The sequence below is a fragment of the Apiospora marii genome (genome assembly GCF_038362585.1).
Source record: "Apiospora marii strain CBS 49790 chromosome Unknown utg000002l_segment0_segment0, whole genome shotgun sequence".
NCBI classification, from domain to species: Eukaryota; Fungi; Ascomycota; class Sordariomycetes; order Amphisphaeriales; family Apiosporaceae; genus Apiospora; species Apiospora marii.
In genome coordinates, this window is record NW_027117373.1 from 4,355,908 (window position 1) to 4,377,472 (window position 21,565).

Below are 21,565 nucleotides of genomic sequence, written 5' to 3' on the forward strand. Positions count from 1 at the left end.
TTAGTCCGGAGCGGTTTCCATGCTACATGAGACGGGATGCCAGGATCTCGGATTGAGATGAGCGCTCGAGTGGCGCAGTGACACGGAGGGCGTGATACCCTGTAGGGGGAGAAAGAGAGAGAGAGATGGAGGACACAGTCACGTCCTACTTGTACGCTCTGCGTGGTTTTCGGGCGTCAGTGAGGGAGGAGGAAGAAGCTCGCAGCCCGCGCGGTGCGGTGCGATGCGGTGCAGTAGGAAACATGCGGGCATTTCCAAGAGTCAAGAGGGTTTGGAAAAGTTTAAAAAATCGGCGGCGATTTCGTTAGTAGCAAGGAGAGGGATGTAGCAGGGTAACAGAGGTTGGAAAATGCCTCACGGAGGTTGAGGCGGGCGAGTATGGGGGATAGGCTCGTCGATTTGCTACCGGAGTGACAGGCGCGAAATGCGCGGTCGCCGATCGTCAGCAGGCCTTGGCCTGCCTAACAGCAGAGCAGGAGCCCACGATGTCCTTGCGCTGCCTCTGGGAGGGGGGCGCATGTGTTTCGTTTCGCTTGTCGTACATGGACGATGTCTGTGGGCGGTAGGTAGCTTTGCTTTAGATGAAAGCAACAAGTCAAGTGCGACTAATGGGCATGGATGGGAAAGTTGATTTTCCCCGTCCTGCCGCCGCCCCCCTTTGGGGTGCTTGGATGCTTGGATTTTACCACACCGCCGTAACCCCTCGTCCAATCGATGCGGCACTTTTTTGCGATCAACATGCCGGCGGCGACATACACACACAGCTTCCTGGACTGGTAATCCCGGGGCTGTCGCTCCTGACGGCGCAGCTAAATGACTTGTTTAGTTCCGAGCTGTCTATGCCGAGTCTGTCTGTAGGTAAATTGTCTTCTTGTCGTTTGCCAATCTCGCCTTCAGGTGTTGGTTCAGCAGCCATACAGACGCCAGCAAGCCCCTCGCGGATTGCCTAAAGAGGAAAGCTGGCCAGGAATCTCCACCCCCACCACACCACACCACCCATACACCGCACACCCCCTTTTTTACCGATTCCTGCTTTTCTCGATCTTCCACGTCTTGGTCTCCAACGAAGGGGGCCATCACAGACACTCACTCGCACAGAGCGGCTCGGAAGTAACCCGGCCACACAATGCTACGCGTACACCGTTACACAGTCTAACGGCGGCACTCTGGCCACTTTGACATGCAGGACGTGCCGACGGAAATCGACTCGTCTTTTTGTTCGATGGACTTCCTTGCATGAAGCTATCTTTGTTGGCACCTGGGGCGCCTTGACACCTCCCCCCTGGCCTGACCTGTGTTTGTTTACCGCCCATTTGCGAGCCCGCCAGCCCCCCTGGTTACCTTCCTTTTGGGCTCGAGCAAAGCAACTCTTGCTTTTCGTTTCTTGGGGAGGCAGGCAAAAGCAAGAAACGTTCTCGTCTTATGCTCTCCTCCGCCCCGTGGCTACGCGTTACCGGACTGGCTGGGACCGGGTAACCGTCACGAGGAGCCGCAAGATGGTCCTAAGTCAAGGTTTCTCTAGGGCAACGTCCAGAAATCAAAGAGGCTTGGAGACAAGCCTTTTAGGCTGTGCGTAAAGGGTGTTCGTGACCCCAAATCAGGCCCTCCGTAGACCTGGGTTTCCGGCCTGAGCTACCACCACTACTATTATTACTCCGTACTGCCTTTCAAGTCATTGTCCGTGAGGCTTAACGCGAGAGAGCTCGTCACCGTCTCCCCTGCTAAAGTTGGGGTCTTCTGCCGGACCCTGTCATCAGCCATGACACCAAAAATAAAGTAAGTCATCTCGTTTTTCTATGTTCCTCTGCTGCCACTTCGTTTCCACAGGAGAAGTAACCAATGCGTAGTCATGGGAATAAGCTCGCTCCTCCCTAGTAGTGAGTAGCTGTGGCAGCAGTTGTAGCTAGCTAGCCCGCCCCCCATAGGCCAGCCAGACGGATGCAGTCTATGTTTCATCACATAACCCCAAACCGTCTATACCACGTCCTCCTGCATATTGCGGCATTTACGGGAATGGCTGGAATCCGTTCGCGTGTTTGTGGGTGCTGGCTGGCTGGGCTTTCCTGCATCTAGACTCCAAGCTCAGGGGCAAGTAAGGTGATTTAGGATCGAGTAAACACGGCCACCTCACTGGATCGTCTCTTCTCACGCGCCCGCCCCATTTCCATCTGCATACCCGCCCTCCCCTTTCCACTTTTGATGTGCCCTCCCTCTCGTGAGATCTCGATACCGCCTGATGGGTGCGTGTTAAGTTCCCACCAGCCACGCGCGCCACCTGGGGGGTGGAAGGGTAGGTAGTAATGGAAGTCAGAAGTTGCCATGGCATGCTTTGGCTTTGTTGTACGTGTAAAGTCAATCGAGCACCTTGGTTAGATATAAAGTCTTTCTCGACCCTCCCCCGGAATCGACGTTTTCTCTCCCGTCCATCCCCCAGTTCCAATTCCAGTTCCAGAAAGAAAGAAGTTTCTTGTTGTTGTTGTTGCTGTTGTTCTCGTTTCGGTTTCCCACACATCTCCTCTCCATATAATACTGCCTACCATGAGCCAATCCGACCTCTACGACTTCTTCTCCTACGTCGCCCGTGACGGCAAAGGCAACACAGCAGACACCGGAGCCATGGCCCGGAGGACCTCCGTCACATCATCCTCGTCCTCCTCGGACGAATCGAGCGCCCCCACACCCTTGTCGACCACCACCCGGGCCACCGCCACGCCCGCCCCGGCCCCACCCATCATGTTCAGCAGTAGCAGCCGGACCTCCTCCTCATCTTCCTCAGCAGCAGCAGTAGCAAAAGCCCAGCACCACCGCCTAACCGCCGACGAGATCACGGCCCGCATCCTCCAGTCGCCCGAGCACCACGCCCTGTGCGAGATGCTCTCGGGCCGCCACGACCACGACGACGACTACGCCCGCCGCTCCGCCGACAAGTACCGGGCCTTTGTCGACCTGGCCACGCGCCTCGAGGCCCAGAAGATGCCGTCGCCGTCGTCGACCCCGGCCAGGTTCGGCGCGGCCGCCGCGACGCAATACCAGCACGAACAGGCCAGGCGGGAGTGGAATTCGCTGTGGTGGTGAGGGCGCGGGCGAAGGTGAGGGTGAGGGCGAGAGGTCGTCTCGAAATGAAGACGATCTCCTCAGTAGGTAGAGAGTGCGAAAAGGGGGAGGGGAGGGGGAAACAACGAAGAAAAAGAAAAACAACACAAAAGTGCAAAAAGCTGGCTGGGCAGTCAACAAAAAAAAGTTGAAACATAAGGCACCGAGTAGCATTAGTTCTTAATAGACCCGTATCCCATCCCTAGTCCCAACCAGGGCTAGGGATACTACCTATGATCGTCCGATGTAAGTGAAGACAACGAAACGACATAAAACTTAGGTAAGCAAGCGAGCAAGCACATAAGTAACGTCATGAGCAAGTTGAGAGAGACATCACCATTTCTGAAGAAACGGAATATATGCACTGGAGGTAAAGTACTTTAGGATTTCCTACGCCGCTAGACAGGCGGCTATCGGACAACTCGTCGGGTCTCTTCCCTCCCTCTGGCTACCGCGTACATAAACTACGCTCCTCTCCCACCGCTAACCCATATCTCCCTCCCTCCATCTCCATCTCTCTCGCTCTCCACCTATCTCTCTCGTTCCCTCTCTCTCTCCGCTACGGACCCTAGAAATGCCCTAACCGACAGCACCCCAAAGCTGGAGTAAATGATCCGAAGCACTCGCATGCTAACTACACAAAAAGTGCCTTCGCTCCTCTTCTGCCGTCACCCATTATGCCCGCTTCTTCCCCAGGGAGCCAGATTTGTCGTAGCATAAACAGCAAACGTAAGCAATAACTCCACCAAACGCCGGTACAGTGTGGTCCTCCAAGACGGGGAATGGATAATGCCAATGTAACGGAGACTAAGCTATTGGGTGCCAGCAAGCACATAGAGGGGGGTTGCAGCGAGTAACGAGCACGAAAGGACATGCCGCCGCGGCAGGTTGGGTTTCGAGAGACCCTTCCACATGCGTGGAAGCCTCACAAGTCGGGATAGCCCAAAGAGCACAAACGTTGAAGTTGAAACTGTTCAAAAAGCCTTATTTTTGGGCAGTAAAGTTGCGCGGTGTTCTCCAAGGCCGGTGGCACTAAACCTATGACGGGAGGATAAAGACAAGTGCAGCGGGAGCCCGCGTCCAAAACGTGATTAAATAGGTAGTCTCAATAGATAATGGATAGGAGCGATCGAGCAGCCCAGCTCACTGAGGATAGTAAACCGTGCCGTTCCCAGGATGTGGATAGTAGTAGCCATCCGAGGGGGGTGCCACGACACCGTTCATACCCATGACTCCGCCGGCGCCGGGATAGCCTTGCGGGGCCGAGTAAGGTGGGTATGACGGTACGGGTGGCAGTTGCGAGGCGTCATAGTAATAGACCATCCCATTGACTTCTTGGGCAACCAGATTGGAACCCGGAGCCGCCTGTCCGTTGTTTGGATCCAGGTCGCTCTGGGGTGGGGGCTGTTGAGCGCCAGGCACGAAAGGCGGCGCCGGGGCTCCATAGGGGCCCTGGGGAGGATAGTAGTACCCATGCTGCTGTTGTGGCATCATCTGGTACTGCGGGGCGTAGCCTTGCTGTGCGTACTGGGTAGGTTGGAAAGGAGCCGCATGAATAGCACGCTCCGGAATCTGCGACAACGGAGTGCCCGTAGAAGCGTACGAAGGGTGACGGCCGTGAGCATCATGACCAAAGCCGTTGGAAACGTGAACAGGCACTTGGTGATGGAAGGCTTGCTGGTAAGACTGCGAGTTCTGGTGCATAGCCGGGGTCTCGATAGTCTCCACCGATACCGTCTTCTGGGGCTTTGGCTGATGCATAGGGATAGGGGTGTGCTTATTCTCTTGCATCGCCGGAGGCTTCTGTGGTAGAGGGTGGATCTGAGGTTGGGGCAGATCATTGATAGTAGTCTGTCCACCTGCTGGAGCTCCATCTGCCGGGAACTCGCCCATGCCGACAGGGTTCATCATCGGAGGCGGTTCAACTCTTGGTGGAAGCCGCACCACAGGACGGGCCGCGTCCAGCGGCATAGGGGGCCGCGAAATGGCAGACCCTGTAGGAGACAAGAGGTAATCACGGCCCATATCAGGTGCTATAGACGAGCGCCTGCTAAGAGCAACGCTCGGAGAATAAACACTGCCGTTATAATAGCTCCCACCGAACACACTGGTTCTCCGTGAGAAGCCACCGATCGACCCAAGCCCGGATCTTGGCTTGCCCCGTAGGCGTTGCTGATTAGGGCGCATTGCTCGGGGGATGAATATGAATGATCTGTCGGTTGCTGGGAAGATGTAGCGCGGTGGGAAGTTGGGCAATGAGATTCGGACAGGCTTGTCACGGCGCAGCGGAGGCCGGTGGTCCGGCAACCTGGTGTATTGCTTCACCGCATGTCCAGAAAACACGACGGGCTCCTTGTATTGTGGAAGGAAGACTCGAACTTGTACGTTGCCGATATGCTTTTCACACGACAATGTTCTGTTGATGGGCGTAGCATTCGACGGGCAAGTCGGAATGAAGCCGTCGCCATTCGGCGGGCCGTCGTCCATCATTGAGTGACCGCTGTGTGCTACCGTGTGTCGTGGCTGACGCGAGGGCGCGGGCTCTGTAACAATCTCGTGCATATCGTGAGCCCACGGTGCGCTGACGGTAGGATCCGCTGTGTTATGGACTTGCTGATGGAAAGGTGCGAAGGGGCCTCCTATGCCACCGCCGCGTCCCCTGCCACGACCTCCTCGCCCGAAAGGTCGGAAGCCGTTGGCCGAGGGGCCGGCGTGTCGGTGGTCGTGCATGAAGAACGCTCCCCGGTTAGGCACAAACGAGGGGTCTTCGTCTCGGCGCCGTCGGTACTCATCGTGTTCTCGTCGTCGCCGTTCGAACGGTTGGCCTTCTTGTGGTTGATCCATAATGGCCGAGCTGACGACGATCGGTGCACCTGATTTGGAGGGAGACGCCGAGTCGTTGGCGTCCTTACCCTGTCCCGACTCCTGTGTCTCGGGCTGATCCGAGATGGACAAGCCAGACATGCCATTCGAAAGAGATGTAGACTTGGGTGGTTTCTCGGTGACAGAGCCACCCCCGGGATCGCTCGATGCGACCCCCGCTTTGGCGGTGCCATTGCCGTTCGCAGTGCCACCTGCTTTCCTGGTGGCAGGTGAGGTAGGCGAGACTTCATCGACGTTGCTAGTATCGCTATCATTGGCATGGTCGTCGTCATCGGAGGCGAGCGAGCCGTCGGTGAGCGAGTCGTCGTCGAGGTCCAGTTCGTCTTCACCCTCATCCTCCACTCTACGGCGGTGGCCGATCTTTCTCCGTCGAGGTCCCGCCATGTTGGGTCGAAATCGAGGAATTATCGGTGACTCCTTGGTAGGCTCAGGTATGGACTGGATGAAAACGACACCAGAATCCTTGGCATCCAGGGATGCAGCTGGGAATTGGATGGCGGTTGTGTCGCTGCGGCCGACGTCTGTATCGTCGTGGGATTACTAGGTGAAGCTCATGCAGATATGTCTCGCATGTGAGACGACACTGTTCTGACGCAACCTTAGGTAGACAGAATCGAAGGACTCGAATGGGGGAGATGCAAAAGGCGAAGACCCGCCTGCGGTGGTCCAAAAGAAAGGAAGAATGCTGTAAAGCAATTCAATTATGAAGCCAGTGTTTCCCGTGGTTCTTCTTCTTGTTTTTTTTCTTCTCTTTCTTCCTTGCTCGATCCTAGCCCGGAAGCCCCCTCCCCTCAAGCAGACCGACGGACCGGAAGTTGGCTGTATTGGATGTGTGGTGCAGCTTCGCACTGCGGCCCAAGCAAAGAAAGGCAGAAAAAAGGCAGAAGAAACATCAACTTTTATTAGAGATACCTCCAGGTCAAAACAACCGTGGACGAAAGAAAAAGCAGATACCAAGATGTGTCAACCTCTAGCCCACACACGAAAGGAGGTAGGGGGGGAGAAGAGAGAGTGGGCTGCCTTGTCCCGTAGGTTGTGACTGTGAAGATAGAATTGTCGAGGTGGGAATTCTGAATGATGAATGAGTTTGGATGAAGCTGGCAGTCATCCTACGACGCTACGGCCCAGCCAGCCCACAGAGAGCAGCAGGAGCAGCAGCAGCAGCAGAGCAGCACCACTCTCGGTCCATCGAATCAACGGCTGTCGAGCCAATCCACCATCTTCCAATTCCTGGGCGGGCACCTCCCCCAACTCCACAGCTCTAGCCCAAGTACCTCCCTCAAACTACAGTAGCTCAAGAGCTCAACAACAGTCAACTCGACTCGAGCGGGTTACAAGTAGCCATTCCCGTCCAAGTGTGTCCCGACCGACGAGCAGAGGTCAAGCTGCGTGCTTGATTAGCTCGCAAAGCATCAATCCATGCATGGTAGCAACGGAGGGCCTAGCCTAGACTGCCCGGCCGTGGTCACAGTACTGTACAGTACGTAAGAGTTAGGTGTTTGGCGGGCAAGCTTGGGTCTTAGGTTGACAAGCAACGCAACATGGACCGCAACACACCCTCGACCGAGTGTGAACTGTACTCGGCCTAACCTGGATGGGCCGTAGGGTCGAAAAAAGAGCGGGGACTGCGAGACTTAGGAACGAGGCTCCAAGCTCCCTGATCAATCCCAGTTGGTTCCAGAACCACAACGGACTGAAGGCCCAGCAATCAGTCGGATGTTTGTGTGTGCTCCTGGCCTATGCAACATGTTTCAATAGATTGATCGCGAGTGATGAGGCCATGCCGTCTCCCCCTCCGCCCCTGCCCTGGTGTTTTGGAGGCTTCCACATCGGTGTCCCGGGGACCCAGCGATCGTCCATTCCGGTCTGCCTAGCAAACACACACACCAATGGATGATACTGCAACTGATAGCAAGCCCGATCAGGTATACATGCTCAATACCAGCCCGTTTCTATCAACCTAGTACTGCACTCACTCGCTCACTCTCATAACTGGTGTAAAACTACACTCATGTACGGAGTAGATAGTTGATGATCGTGATCGCTTTCGATCCCGTAGCTCCCGTTGCTGATGCTGTCATCTCCAATAGGCCCAGCAAATATTCAATCATCCAATTGGCACATGCAAAGGAAAAGTATCTCTTAACTCTTATAACCAATCAACATTGAGCATACACCACTGGATGCATGACGGAGATGCATACATACTTAATCAAAACAACAAATCCATTGCGTCGACCACAAGATCGGCGACATCGGCCTTATCGTCTTTCCCTCGTGGAGGTCAGCAGCAAAGAGAGCAGGCCAGGCCACAGCAACCTACGTTTGGTATGCGCTTAAATGCACGAATGCATTTCGTATAATACCAGCTCGATTTCTCTCGCCAGTCCTCAGTCCTCAAAACCCGGGAATAGTGCCTCAAATAGCTCACTTCTCACCTGTTGGTTCTTCTGGTCCGTGTATGTGATGAAGCCACTGGTGACTGGGCAGAAGTCACAGCATCTGGAATCAGTCCACGAGAGACGAGTCATCCACATTTGTACTTTTAGTGACCCAACAAATATCCACCACACATTGCCAGCTCAGCTCAATAGACGATTCCCAATCGCATACCACGTCTCATGCAGGAGTGCCATCGCCCAATCGCAATCATCATTCGCTCTGCGCACCCTAAGGATGAGGCATATGAAGGGTTGGGGTAGCGAAACCTCCTGGGCATTCCAACCCGTGAGGAAGTCCAGGGAACTAAGACCGTCTCGCGCTCATCGAGATAATCTATCACATGATCCTGCTACGACTACTTAAACCCGAAGCCTGCTATTCTCGCGAAAGTTTCGGAATTGTTTTTATCTGGCGCATGTACTAATCGAGATAACTAGGCGAAGGAATATATGCATGCTTGTAACATGGTTCGAAATGTAGGTAGGTATGCAGTCCATCAAGAGCAGTCAGCAGTGGCAGTGGGAAAGACTCGTGTCTCAATTATCAGATCAAACTAATTTTGATTGCCATCAACCTGCTTTGGCATATTTGAGGAACTCTAGCCGGCTGCTGGCCGACGTCATACTCAGCGGTATGGTCTTCCAGTATATCGATACGGTGCCTTCTTATTTGAGTACTTCATATAGTAATATTTGAATATATCAATGTCGAATTTGTCTGTCTGCTATAACTGATTATGTGATCTGATTTGACGTTGATCTTCTATGAGCCAAATCAGCGTCCCCAATTTGTACAATTGACTAATGCATGTTATTGATTTGCTGAATCGACTAAGGCCTATTTAACAAGTGGCCGCGTCTCGTCTGCCACATAATTATTTGACCAAACTGAGCACTTCCTTCGGCATACGGGGCTTATTCTGACGATGTAACAGCCTTCGAGTGTAGAGGCATCATGGGCACAGCTAGATCCGTGATAACCCGAATCTCAAGTTGCAGTCACCATGGGCGAGTCCTACTAGATCTCGGCTGCCATTGGCGTATATGCTAGGCGGCAGGATTATGATGTAAGTCACCCCGGCCGTGATACGTGAATTACGCGCCCTCTACCACCCGCTGGACGGAAGGCTGGTGATGATCGGAAGACGGTACATGGATGTCCGATGATCGAGAATGGGGAGGGCCAGTGGCTGATAGATAGGCCGCAAAAGCAACGCCATGGTTCGGCTGGGTGAAGTCGATATAAACACAAGGAGAACCAGCCCGCCCCTCAAACCACAAGTGTCCACGACGGTTAGCCCGACGCCCGCACAAGGAAGCAAAGCTCTGGTGGCGACAACTGCATGTGTCTACATTTCTACGTCTGTATAGATGCACCGAACTCTTACAACCTATATCGCTGCCAACGTGCTACATACGAGCTGACAACAGTCTTAACCACAGGTCGCATAGTGAGCAAGTACATGCGACTATTTTGCACAGGTGCAGGCCGCGCCGGCTCGAGTGCCTACATGACGTCTACATGCACCTACATACATGTATTGTCGCATTCGCATAAGGAGACCCCAGAGGTCGAAAAAGAAAGAAGAAAAAGAACGATATCCTCTAGGCTTCAATAGAGCGAACCAGCACCCTCCCGGGCTGTACTGCAGGCCGTGTCAGCTGGGCACTGGCACTTCCAGCTACTTCGCACAGCAATAACCAACCTTAGTACTTACAGTACCTCATGTTGGCAGGCAAATGCTATTCAGGATGGGTGTTCACGGGTTGGTAATCCTCACGGTGACCATGACGAATCGAGGTCGAGGGCCTGGGCATGGCAAATTGGAGGCAAGCATACACGTACGTATGTACATGATGTAGACCAGGTGCCGGGGACCTTAGAGGCAGTAGCTCCATAGGGGCCTACTCCCCCAGATGTTAGTGGTGTTGGCCGTGTTCCAGCTCAGGACCCTAACAATCAAGCCTCATGCCGACCCCGCAATGTGGACATGTGCCCATCTAAAAAGGACAGTCGCCTCTCTGCCTCTCCAATCAGAGTCGCCTAACCGGTTCCCTCTTCAATGTTCCCTCTGCGCACTAACGTAGCCATCGGGCGATTGCGATAGCTGCCTGCAGCCTGCCATAAACCCATCGTCCATTTAAACCCGTCAAGCCCGTCTGCGAGCGACTGCCTGTCAGGCGTGTACGACTGACTGCATAACCTACACCTCGCTCTACCAACCCAGACCAAACCACGACCTACCTTTGTTAGTAGTGAGGTGAGGCCTACGTATCTTCCGTATTGATTGCAGCACCTTGTAAGTGAACACACTCTCAGCCATTATTCTACTGCCTACTCTACCCCTCATCAGCCGTCACCCCCATCCCCCATCCCATCCCATCTGTTCCGGGCGGCCATCCGTTTCGTGACCTACCGAGCTAGTAAACACCTCGCCCTCTCCCTCACTCTCACCGATCCTCCTTCTCGAATCATTCCCTCATCCTTCATCAACCTGCTCCATCCGAGGCCCATTTCTCAATTGCCCCATTGTTCCCCATACATACATACATACATAAATACATCTCTCTAACATAGCTCGCTTTCGGAAGCTCCTGGTTGAGCGGGTCGAAACATTTCAATATAAGACTTCATTCCCTTTCGTCACCTTCCACCCGGTCGAGAGACCCTCCTCGACACATTATCCCCGATCCACCGCCCCTGTACCGAGCTAGATCATAACTGCCTCTCCAACATTGGTTTGTGAGTCCGATGTACGTACATACCAAGTAGATTGCGATTGCATGACGCCTCTCGCAGCCCATTCCCTCCCTCGCTTCCGCCCGGGCATACCGCTGCCTGAAACGTGCACTGCCCATCCCTTCCGACCACACATTTCAGCCAAGCTGGGCGCATCACTTAAACTGCCATTCTTGCATCCTTTGGTCCATCAAACCACCATCAAATCATCGTCACCAGTTTACTAAACGTTTGTTTCACAGCAATTGTTATCGGTAATCATGGCGTCCCCGTCGACTGCGACGCCCGAGACCCTCATCACACTCAAGGTCAACTACGATGGCAACACACGCCGCTTCAAGCTGCCGCTGCGTGATCTAGGCGCCAGCACACTGGATGACAAGGTAAGTCTCTACACTGGTTTCGCCTACTCCCTTTTCCATCATCATTATGCATGATGGCTGCTTCGTCTCGATGAAGCCATGCTGATGGTCATGCCATGTCAGGTCCGAGCCTTCCTCCAGGTGCCGGCAGGGATCAAGACGGTCACCGAGCGATACTCGGACTCCGCCGCTGCCTTTGTTGTTCTGGACCCGAACAATGTGTCCGTATTCAAGCAGCTTTTCCGGGCTGCCAAGGCCAAGCAGAAGCTTAAGTTGCGCGTTACGACCCAATCCGAGTCCTTGGAGAACGCACCCGAGGCTGTCGAGGACGTACCTGAGCCTGTCGCCGAACCCACAGAAACAGAGGCTGTTTCATCGCCCGAACAGGCTGTCGCGCCTCAGGCCGTTGAGCAACCTACGCCAGCACCGCTGCCGACTTCGAACGCACTCCCAGAAACCATTCGTGCCCCTCAAGTGCCCGACGAATTCCCCGAGTTTATCAAGCAATGGCGAGCACGGGGTATGCCTCGGATCAGCCTCCGCCGCGACGAGAGCGGCGCGGAACTCATCGATTTCCGCGAGTCCTCCGACTCATCGACCTCGGTTGACGCTCAGATAGCTATTGCCGACTTGATTGGACAAGTTCACCAGGCAGATGCTAACAAGTCGGTGGAGATAACCAAGGCGGCCGAGGTGGCCGAGGTGGCCGAGGCAGCCTCTGCAGACTCCGCAGCCTCCGCTGTACCCAGGACCGTTGAAGTATCATCACAGGAGGATCTACCCTCCTTGTCTAGCCGACTCCGACGCCCCTTCACTGTCTGCTGCAACAGCTGCGACAGGGCTGTACCCGACTCTCATTACCACTGCTCTACTTGCGACGATGGCGATTTCGACTTGTGCCAGGATTGCGTAAACCAAGGCATAACTTGCTATAATGAACAGCACTGGCTCATCAAGCGGACCATCCAGGATGGCCAGATCGCTTACAGCACAACTCACATTGCACCCAAGACGAGCCGTGCTTCTGTTACCAGTACTCAACAGAAGTGCCCGGTTGCTGGTTGGAGCCTTCCCATCCGCGAGGCCGAGAAGGTACCCGTTGCACCTGCAGCACCTACCTGGACTCCTTCTTTTGCACGCACGTGCAACTGCTGTGTGCAGGAGTTCCCAGAGCAGGACTTCCTCCACTGCAACACCTGCGAGGATTTTGACTTGTGCAAAACCTGCTTTACCAAGGACCAGCACGGGCACCATCCGAAGCATGCCTTCTCCGCCGCTGTGAAGGGCACTGAATTCCCACAACCCATTTCTGCTCGCTTAGCTGCGGGCCGAAACGTGGTGCACAACGCCATCTGCGACGGTTGCGACAAGTATGTTCGTGGGGTTCGCCACAAGTGTTTGGACTGCCCTGACTGGGATTACTGCTCCGAGTGTGTGCAAAACGCATCGTTCATTCACCCCAACCACCGATTTGTTGAGCTTTTTGAACCGGTTTCCGAGCGTCGCAACGTTTCGCGCGCTGTTCATCATGGGATTTGCTGCGACGGCCCCCTTTGTGCCAGCTCCCGCGACGGCCCCAAATACATCACTGGCGACCGCTTCAAGTGTGCTGTGTGCGATGATACAGACTTCTGCGCTAGCTGCGAGGCCTGCCCATCTAACCCTCATAACAAGACCCATCCCTTGATCAAGTTCAAGACCCCTGTTCGCCACGTCAGCGTGACTACTACTGGTGAGCACGAGGACGGCAAGCGGATGCCTTCTATGGGCGATCGATCTCGTCGCCAGCAGACGAGCAGCCGATCTACTGAGACTGCCCCCGCGCCCAAGTCGGAGATTGCTGTGAACCCTGTGCAGACAGTCGTGGATGTAAAGCCAACGGAGCCGGAAGTCAAGGAGGTGAAGAAGGAGCCTGAACCAGAGCAAACTACACTGGTTGAGGAAAAGCAGGCCGAGCCTGAGCTGGTTGCCATCTTCAAGCACGACACTGTTGAGGATGGCACCGTCATGTCACCTAACACTACTTTCGAGCAAACGTGGGTGCTCAAGAACGAAGGTCAAACGGCTTGGCCTGCAGGATGCTCTGTCAAGTTTGTTGGCGGAGACTACATGGGCGCTGTCGATCCTACACACCCTGCCGGCATCCACGAACTTGTTTCTGCTTCTGAGTCCACTGTGTGCTATAACCAGCTGCAACCGGGCCAAGAATTCCCATTCACTGTGCTCATGCGGACTCCAGACCGTGCTGGCCAGGCCATCTCCTACTGGCGCCTCACCACTTCTGATGGCGTCAAATTCGGCCACAAGCTGTGGTGTGACGTTATGGTCGAAGCCTCGCAGCCCGAGAAACAGGAGGAGACCATCCTGGACTCCAAGGTGCCGGAGATGGCCAAGAGCCAGATGATCATCCCCAAGTTGGAGCATGAGTCTCCTTCAGCCAGCCTTCACATGACCAAGTCGGAGAGCGAGGCCGAGGTAGCTATCGAGACAAGCACCATTGCGCCTTCGACGCAAGACAACGATGATGAGTACGAGGACTGCGTCGACGACGAGGACTGGGCGGCTGAGTCGGATGATGGATTCCTTACCGACGAAGAGTACGATATTCTCGATGCTTCTGACGAGGAGTACCAATTCGAGCAGCAGAAGCCAGCTACAAAGAAGTAGTGTGGCGTGTCTCGTAGACAGACCAGCCATCGATCGCCATGGCTGAGCGATGGATGGGATTGCTTTTTGGGGTTCTAGGGGTTCTTTCTGTTTTAGGGATGGACATGGCGCGCTGGAAGGGGGCGAACAAATAGTTGCCTTGTGTTACTAAACTGCTTTCTCGATTTGATTTTCGACGTAGGGGAGAAGGTCCGCGGTTTTTTCCTAGTCAGGCAGTCGCAGATTTTCCATTTTGTCGCAGAAGGACGGGCGGGATACGATACGATAGGCGGATAGGGCCGCAGAAACACTCCCTTTACCAGAATGACACCACTACATAGGCACAGATTGTTTGCACTCTTCTTAGGAGTCGCTCAAGTACTAAATCATGCACTTTTGCTACAAAACGTATCCAATTGGCTGTGTGTTTTCATCTTTGGGGCGGATCATGAATGCAGTCAGTGTATCGTAGGCGCAATGGGTAGCCGGCGCGATGCATATACCGGGATGCACTATCTCGAGCAGCTAACTTTAGGCATGTACCCCAGCCCCACCGGCTGAGGGTACTCTGGGTAGTACTCTCCGGGTAGTCCAGGTACCCTGAACAGGGGTTCATTCAATTGCGGCTCGGAACTTGGGCGCGCTTTGGTGAAAGCTGTCCTCTCTATCAATATGACTAAAAAGCTGTTAGTGATAGCGACTACACACCCCCTAGCCCGCTGACAGAGACTACGAACCGCCTACCTAGGTCGATCAATTGAACAACACCACGCCCAGGAAAAGGAAGGACCCTTCAGCAACATCGGCCGACGTGGATTTCTTGCGCCCATTTGCTCCCAATTGCCCATGCAATAACCTAATGAGGTAGTCCTGCGTGTCCACCTCTGCTATCCGGCTGCTTGCAGTTTGTTGCTTGTCTTGCTTGAGCTCGAGTTGCGACAATCTGCACGCTTTGCGACAAGCGAAACGGCCCCTTCCCAAATTCCCGACGAGACGACCGCCGTATCGAGAACGAATCCATTGCGCTACTTGTGTCTATCCAACAAAAAAACACATGGGCAGTCGGCGGTACCTTTGATCGCCAGCGCCATCATGATGAACGGCTACGAGAAACATGGCGGCTTCGACGATGAGCCCGAGCCCAACAGCTTCGTCAAGGCCTTCGACGCATTCCGTACGTACCCAGCCTTCTACCTCCCCCAGGGAACAGAACACTGACAAGGGACCTTGTTACGTTTAGCCAAGTCGAAACCACAATACGTAACTCGCACATCGGGCGGAGGCAAGTGGTCCGTCATCATGTACGTCGTATCGCTGGTCCTGCTGTGGTCAGAACTCGGCCGGTGGTGGCGCGGCGCCGAGAACCACACCTTCGCCGTCGAGAAGAGCGTCGGGCACAACCTGCAGATCAACCTCGACATCATCCTCAAGATGCAGTGCAAGGACCTGCACGTCAACGTCCAGGACGCCGCCGGCGACCGCATCCTCGCCGCCTCGCGCCTCCAGGAGGACCCGACCACGTGGGACCAGTGGGCCGACCACAAGGGCGTCCACAAGCTCGGCCTCGACAGCCACGGCAAGGCCATCACCGGCGCCGGCTGGCACGACGAGGAGGGTTTCGGCGAGGAGCACGTCCACGACATCGTCGCCCTCGGCAAGAAGAAGGCCCGCTGGGGCAAGACGCCGCGCCTCTGGGGAAGCAAGCCCGACAGCTGTCGTATTTGGGGCAGTCTGGACCTGAACAGGGTGCAAGGAGATTTCCACATCACAGCCCGAGGTCACGGTTATATGGAGTTTGGAGAACATTTGGACCACAGCCGTAAGTAGTCGCTCTCCTTTTTTTTTTCTTCTTCTTCCTCGCCCGGACGAAGACAGACAGACAGACGTGCTGACCACCGAAACCACTGCTTTTGCAGAATTCAACTTTTCCCACGTCATCAACGAGTTCTCCTTCGGCCCCTACTTCCCGTCCCTCGTCAACCCGCTCGACCGCACCGTCAACCGGGCCTCGGCCAACTTCCACAAGTTCCAGTACTTCATGTCGGTGGTGCCGACGGTGTACACGGTGGGGCACGCGCACGCGGCGTCCAACACCATCTTCACCAACCAGTACGCCGTGACGGAGCAGAGCCGCGAGATCTCCGAGTTCAACGTGCCGGGCATCTTCTTCAAGTACGACATCGAGCCCATCCTGCTGACGGTCGAGGAGACGCGCGACGGGTTCCTGACCTTCGCCGTCAAGGTCATCAACGTCCTCTCGGGCGTCCTCGTCGCCTGCCACTGGGGCTTCACCCTCAGCGAGTGGCTCAAGGAGGTCTGGGGACGCCGGCGGCGGGGCCAGAGCCAGGGCATGATTGGGGTCGAGAAAAGGGGCTACGACGAGTAAGAGTCGGTAGTAAGTAACCCTTAGGCAGCACAGCCCGACGGCCAGCCAGCCAACTTCTGAATGAAGCTGTCGGTCGGTGGCAATAATGGCGGGGTTGCAACAAGATGAGAGCAAAGAAATAAATGTAAAAGACATAGCAAAGAATTGGATTGGGCGCTCTGAGCAAGGCGAAGAAGGTAGAGAGAGCAGCCTTTCAGATTTCATTTAAAGGGTGTTTTTAGGGGAAAGTCTTTTTTATCTTCCCCCCTGGAGTTCCGGGAGCTGGGTCAGCTTTGTGTGTATATAAGGAGAGCCTTCAAGAGGACTTGAGCATTTTCCCTCCTGCCTTAACTTGCTATATTTCTCCTATAATGTGACATGTCTTACTGTCTTCTACTGGGCAATGTTCACCGAAGTATTGGTACCCGGTTGAGCAATTGGGCTGCTCGTGGATGGGCAGGCTGTAGAGACCTGGAGATTGGACATCTGAAATGGTTACCAGCAACTAGGAACGACGTAAATACAATTCCGGCCAACGACTCAATATAATTGTACTCTAATTATACTGCGGATGTCTCCGACATTTCTTGGTAGACTTATTCTAGTGACCATCAACACGTCCATGCTGCACAGAAGTACGGGGATATTGCTACTACCTCATCTGCTTGGGGATATTTACATATATATTCAAGACTACTTACTTAATTATTGAATTTCGTCCAGGTGTGTGTTAAGTCCCACCCAAAGACAGAGCAATATATCAAGTTGACCATGCTTATGTTTACGTGATAAAGCAAGGCAGTGTTAGTGGTAGTTAGGGTAGTAATAATAATAGTAGTAGTAATAGGTTTTAGTAGGTGTGTAATAAGAGAGCGAACTTGTCTACATCTGAGCCACTCGCACACATTACTGCAACAGCAATGCATCTTCGTCCAATCGTCCAAACAAGGCCTCGACCTCCTTCTCGACGACCTCGAGCTCTTTCGCCACCTGGCCTGTAACCAAGGCATACGCGTACAAGAGAGCATAGTCGGGCTCCTCGACCATGACACCGCTCAGCTTCGCCTTCTTGCTCGCCAAACGACTCTGCTGGTCCGTCGTGAAGTTCCTCTCGATCTCCCCATTCTGTTGATGTGGCTGCTTGCGGCTTTGGTCGTCCTCACCGGCGTCTCCGCCAACGACTACGCCTTCTTCCTGCTGCTGCTTGGCCGTCTCCTTACGGAACCGGAAGATCTTGCCCAGCAGCTTGTCGCGCGTACCCGCGACGCTGGGGATCGCGTCCGTGAGCGGGTACTCGAGCATGACGCTGCTGGCGAGGACCTGGAAGACGTGGCAGATGCGGGAGCAGAGCTGGGCGCGCTCCTCGGCCGTGTGGTAGAGCAGGGCCTTCTCGCCCTGGCTGAGGCGGCCGTGCTTCATCGTCACGAGGCTCATGGCGTGGAAGGCGTCGAGCAGGCGCTGCGTCGACGCCAGGATCCGGCGGTAGGCGTCGGCCGGGAAGGGCCCCCGCAGCTCGTACTCGTTGAGCGCCGCCGCGCAGAGCGTCTGCAGCTGCGTCGCGTACCGCTGCATGGCCGCCTGCTCGCCCATCTTCATGTACGACTCCGCCCCGGCGTCGCTGCGGAGGAGCATGGCGAGGGGGCCGCGCTTCCAGATAAGACCCATTTGCAGGTATAGCACAGAGAGGCCCTCCTTGAACTTCCGCCGGGCCGAGATGGGCCAAATCAAGCGGCACACGATCAGACCCCAGAGAATACCCATGGATACGGCAACGACTCTGTGAAAGGCGATTTGTTGTATGATGGGGTCGATTCCTCCTTCGTCATCGTCATCATCGTCGACTTTCTGGGTAAGCGAGTAGGCATAGAGAGATGAGACGTTGTAGCTGAGGAGGATGAAGCGGCCGAACGGCCCGTTGCCGCGGTCTACCATTATGTAAAAAGTACCAAACGACACAAGCCACCCGAGCAACGCAAGCGAGATGGGCTCGCCGCCCGAGATCCACCAGTTGATCAACACGAACACGGCGCCCATAACCGTTCCCGTAAAACGTGAGAGGCCGGTGGTGTTCGACGCGCCTACGGTCATACTGCAGACTATCATAAAGGAGAGGAGACCCCATTCACCACGCCAGTGCTGATATATGGGGCGTGTCTGCGGGATGAAAGCGAACATGGCATAAAGGGCAGCGCCAATGCCGACCTTGAGACCGAACTTGACTAGAGAGGGTTGTTAGCAAAACGGCACGGGGATGCGAGGACCATATATTGAACCTACTGTCGTCTCTGGAGAGGAAGCGGAAGAATGTTAGAAGCTTTTGTGATGTCCACCTGAGACTGGTGCTGGCTTGAGGCGCCGCATCCCAACTGAAAGAGTCGCGTCTCTTCGTAATGTTATCCGGAATGCCCTTGGGTAGAGCAGACCGGCGAAGCTTTTTGATGGGCTTGACAAGAGGCTGGCGTTCTGCATCATCCCCAATTGACTTGGATCGCCTGAAGCTGATATAGCGCCATAGCTTAAGGAAATCCCAGCTTTTCCGGTGAGTCTCTGTCGCGAACTTGAGGTCCTCAAGAGCATCCAGGTACTTCTCTATCTCGTCGCCTAAACTCAAAAGGCTGAAGGAGAAGTGCCCACAGGCAGCCGCCACCTCTTCATAGTCGGCTTGGACATTTTCAGGCCTAGCTCTCTCCATTTCGATGTTCTTGTAGATTTCCTCCAAGGCTTTGGCACGATGCGAGTTAAATAGCATCAGGGCATCTTGTATACTATGCTTGAAGTTCTCATTAATGCAGATAGGGCTGCCGGGCGGGCCAAAAGGCGGCTCTCGCAAAATCTCCGCGAGGGTGTGGACCAAAGATTTCATCGAAGGGCCAAGCCGCTGGATGAAGATCTCGAAGATGCCTGAAGGCGTACGGGCTACGCTAGGAGTAAAGGACGTTGGAGTACCTGGTGGGTACTCTTGGAATGGCGTTGGCTGATCAAGCTCGCTCCGCTCGTCTGGAGATTCGTCGATAGCTGATAAAACTGCAAAGTTCGCACCACTTCTAAAATGGGATGACGGGGGCCGACCAGACGTAGGGGATAGGATACCGCTGCCGGAAGAGAATGGTCTGTTGTTTGCGGAGCTGGCGGACATCTCCTTCAGGAGCTCGAATTGGGTATTAGCCGCACTTCTGAGCCCTCCAAGAGACTGTGCCAGTCGCTCCATAGATCTCACAACCTCCTTGTCATATTGGTAGATGCGCTCCTGGCCCAAGATGTAGTATTCGTATTTTGCCTCTCTCAAATTCTTGTTCATGGCCGTCAACGTTGATCTATACTCAGCCGAGGCCTTGGTGAAGGCCTGACTGCTCAAGTCTTCTTCGGCACCACTCAAAAAGCCCTTGGTGATCACAGACAGCATGTCGCCAAGAGATACAGAGGCAGTACGCATGGTACTCCGAAGGCCGTTTCTCGCAAGCGTCGGCCATAGTAGTAGGTTGACAGCCGTCGACCCTGTCGTAGCCATCAACAATATTTTCAACGACTGTATAATCTTGTGATTGGTGAATACACCGCTGTGGACCGAGTTCTCCTTGGTGATGATGGTGATGATGCCAATGGATGCTATACTGGCACCGACGCCAACCAGGGGGTTGTTCAGCTTCTGCTTCACCCAGCCAATAAAGCCCATACCGCCTCCGATGAAGACGACCAATATCAGAACATACGACAACCTCACTTGGTCCCAGACCGAGCCCACCAGAACTGATGTGGCCATGGATAGGGTACCTATGAGCAGCGCATACATGACTGCCACAATGGCAATGGCTACAGCCTCGATCTGCGACCCGACCGTCCTCGCTGGGTGGAAATAGACTGTGATCGTGGCGACAATATGCTTGCCGTCTAACGGCCCAAGGAAGCGCGCAAAAGGCGGCAAGAAAGTGCCCATGCTAGCCAGCAGGTACGCGATGGAGCACTTGAGGGTGCCGCGGCCCTTTGGCGACTTCAGCCATGTCCAAAACCAATATATCCCCAGGCAAAAGTTGTGGAATACGGCTTGGAGCTTTTCGCGGACGGTGGGCTGCTGGAGGATCTGTCGCATTCGCTCATCGTCGCCGGGGCCGTCAGAGTCGATATCCCGTAGCGTGAACTGCCGCCGCGATCGTTCGCCTGTGCCGGGGATGATCCAGGTGCCATTCCGAAGTTTCTGTCGGCGCGGCGCCATTGCGAGTCAGTCTCACGGTATGGGATGGTCGAGACAAGACACGGAGGGAAATGTCCAAGCGGGCATATCGGGCGATAAATGTCAAAAAGGCTCGAACGAAGAAAAGCAAAAAACGTACCGTTCGCACAGGTGGACGAGCGCGCCGAGGCGGACGGGGCCCCGGTATGGTCGAGGCAGCTCCACCGCTCATCGTGGTAGCGTCTTGTCCTTCCTTGTCGTGTCGGTCCTCGTCCTTTGTCGTGTCATTCGATGGCTAGTACAGATGCGATCTTTTTAATACCGGTGTTCTCGAACAAGACACAATGAATTGTCCCGTGCTCTGTCCGTATGTTGTGTGCAACTAGAGCTGCTGCCTCTCGTCGAGTTGTCGCATACGGCGATTGCGGCTAGGTAACCACCGAAAAGGTCTTGGCGAAGGATCAACAAATATTGGATTACATCGAATACCGACTTCTGCTATGGATAAGGGTGCTTGCTTGCTATGCGCGGGACCACTGCCTAGGCCGGGGGGCTGCGGCGGCTAACGTCCCACTTTGGATACATCAACTCGAAGATCTCCCTCCCTAGCCAAGCCAAAACACCAAGCAACCAAGCCACATTAACTTGACAGTCGAGACGATTGAGCGGGCGATTCAAAAAGCCAAGGAAACCGCTCGCTAACCGCTGGCTGAGATGCCGTTTTAAAGGTTAATGACTTATTAGGTAGAGCTAGAGGAGCGTCTAGGGAGGCTACACAGCAGAACAGTGCAGCTGAAGTCGGTCAGCTGGAGTCGGTCAACTATGTCAAGCCTCTGTGGGGTAACTTCAATTTTAGGCTGTAGCAGT

General features: G+C 54.6%; 5 protein-coding genes across 5 annotated transcripts; 3 read left to right on the top strand and 2 right to left on the bottom strand.

Moving 5' to 3' along the window:
• Nucleotides 1-2,538: 2,538 nt before the first annotated feature.
• On the top strand, nucleotides 2,539-3,075 carry PG985_003067 (uncharacterized protein; the record flags this gene model as incomplete). Its single annotated transcript, XM_066822836.1, has 1 exon — nucleotides 2,539-3,075. The coding sequence occupies one exon, from the start codon at nucleotides 2,539-2,541 to the stop codon at nucleotides 3,073-3,075; it is 537 nt and encodes a 178-aa protein (XP_066690268.1).
• A 1,161-nt stretch (nucleotides 3,076-4,236) lies between these two features.
• Nucleotides 4,237-6,360, bottom strand: PG985_003068 (uncharacterized protein; the record flags this gene model as incomplete). The annotated part of the gene is made up of 1 exon (XM_066822837.1): nucleotides 4,237-6,360. The coding sequence occupies one exon, from the start codon at nucleotides 6,358-6,360 to the stop codon at nucleotides 4,237-4,239; it is 2,124 nt and encodes a 707-aa protein (XP_066690269.1).
• Nucleotides 6,361-11,417: 5,057 nt separating this feature from the next.
• On the top strand, nucleotides 11,418-14,186 carry PG985_003069 (uncharacterized protein; the record flags this gene model as incomplete). Its single annotated transcript, XM_066822838.1, has 2 exons — nucleotides 11,418-11,540; nucleotides 11,643-14,186. The coding sequence occupies 2 exons, from the start codon at nucleotides 11,418-11,420 to the stop codon at nucleotides 14,184-14,186; spliced, it is 2,667 nt and encodes an 888-aa protein (XP_066690270.1).
• A 1,071-nt stretch (nucleotides 14,187-15,257) lies between these two features.
• On the top strand, nucleotides 15,258-16,551 carry PG985_003070 (endoplasmic reticulum-Golgi intermediate compartment protein 2; the record flags this gene model as incomplete). The annotated part of the gene is made up of 3 exons (XM_066822839.1): nucleotides 15,258-15,339; nucleotides 15,406-15,984; nucleotides 16,082-16,551. 3 exons carry the CDS (start codon nucleotides 15,258-15,260, stop codon nucleotides 16,549-16,551), a joined length of 1,131 nt encoding a protein of 376 aa, XP_066690271.1.
• Nucleotides 16,552-17,436: 885 nt separating this feature from the next.
• On the bottom strand, nucleotides 17,437-20,740 carry PG985_003071 (uncharacterized protein; the record flags this gene model as incomplete). The annotated part of the gene is made up of 2 exons (XM_066822840.1): nucleotides 17,437-18,749; nucleotides 18,808-20,740. 2 exons carry the CDS (start codon nucleotides 20,738-20,740, stop codon nucleotides 17,437-17,439), a joined length of 3,246 nt encoding a protein of 1,081 aa, XP_066690272.1.
• Between the last annotated feature and the right edge of the window lie 825 nt (nucleotides 20,741-21,565).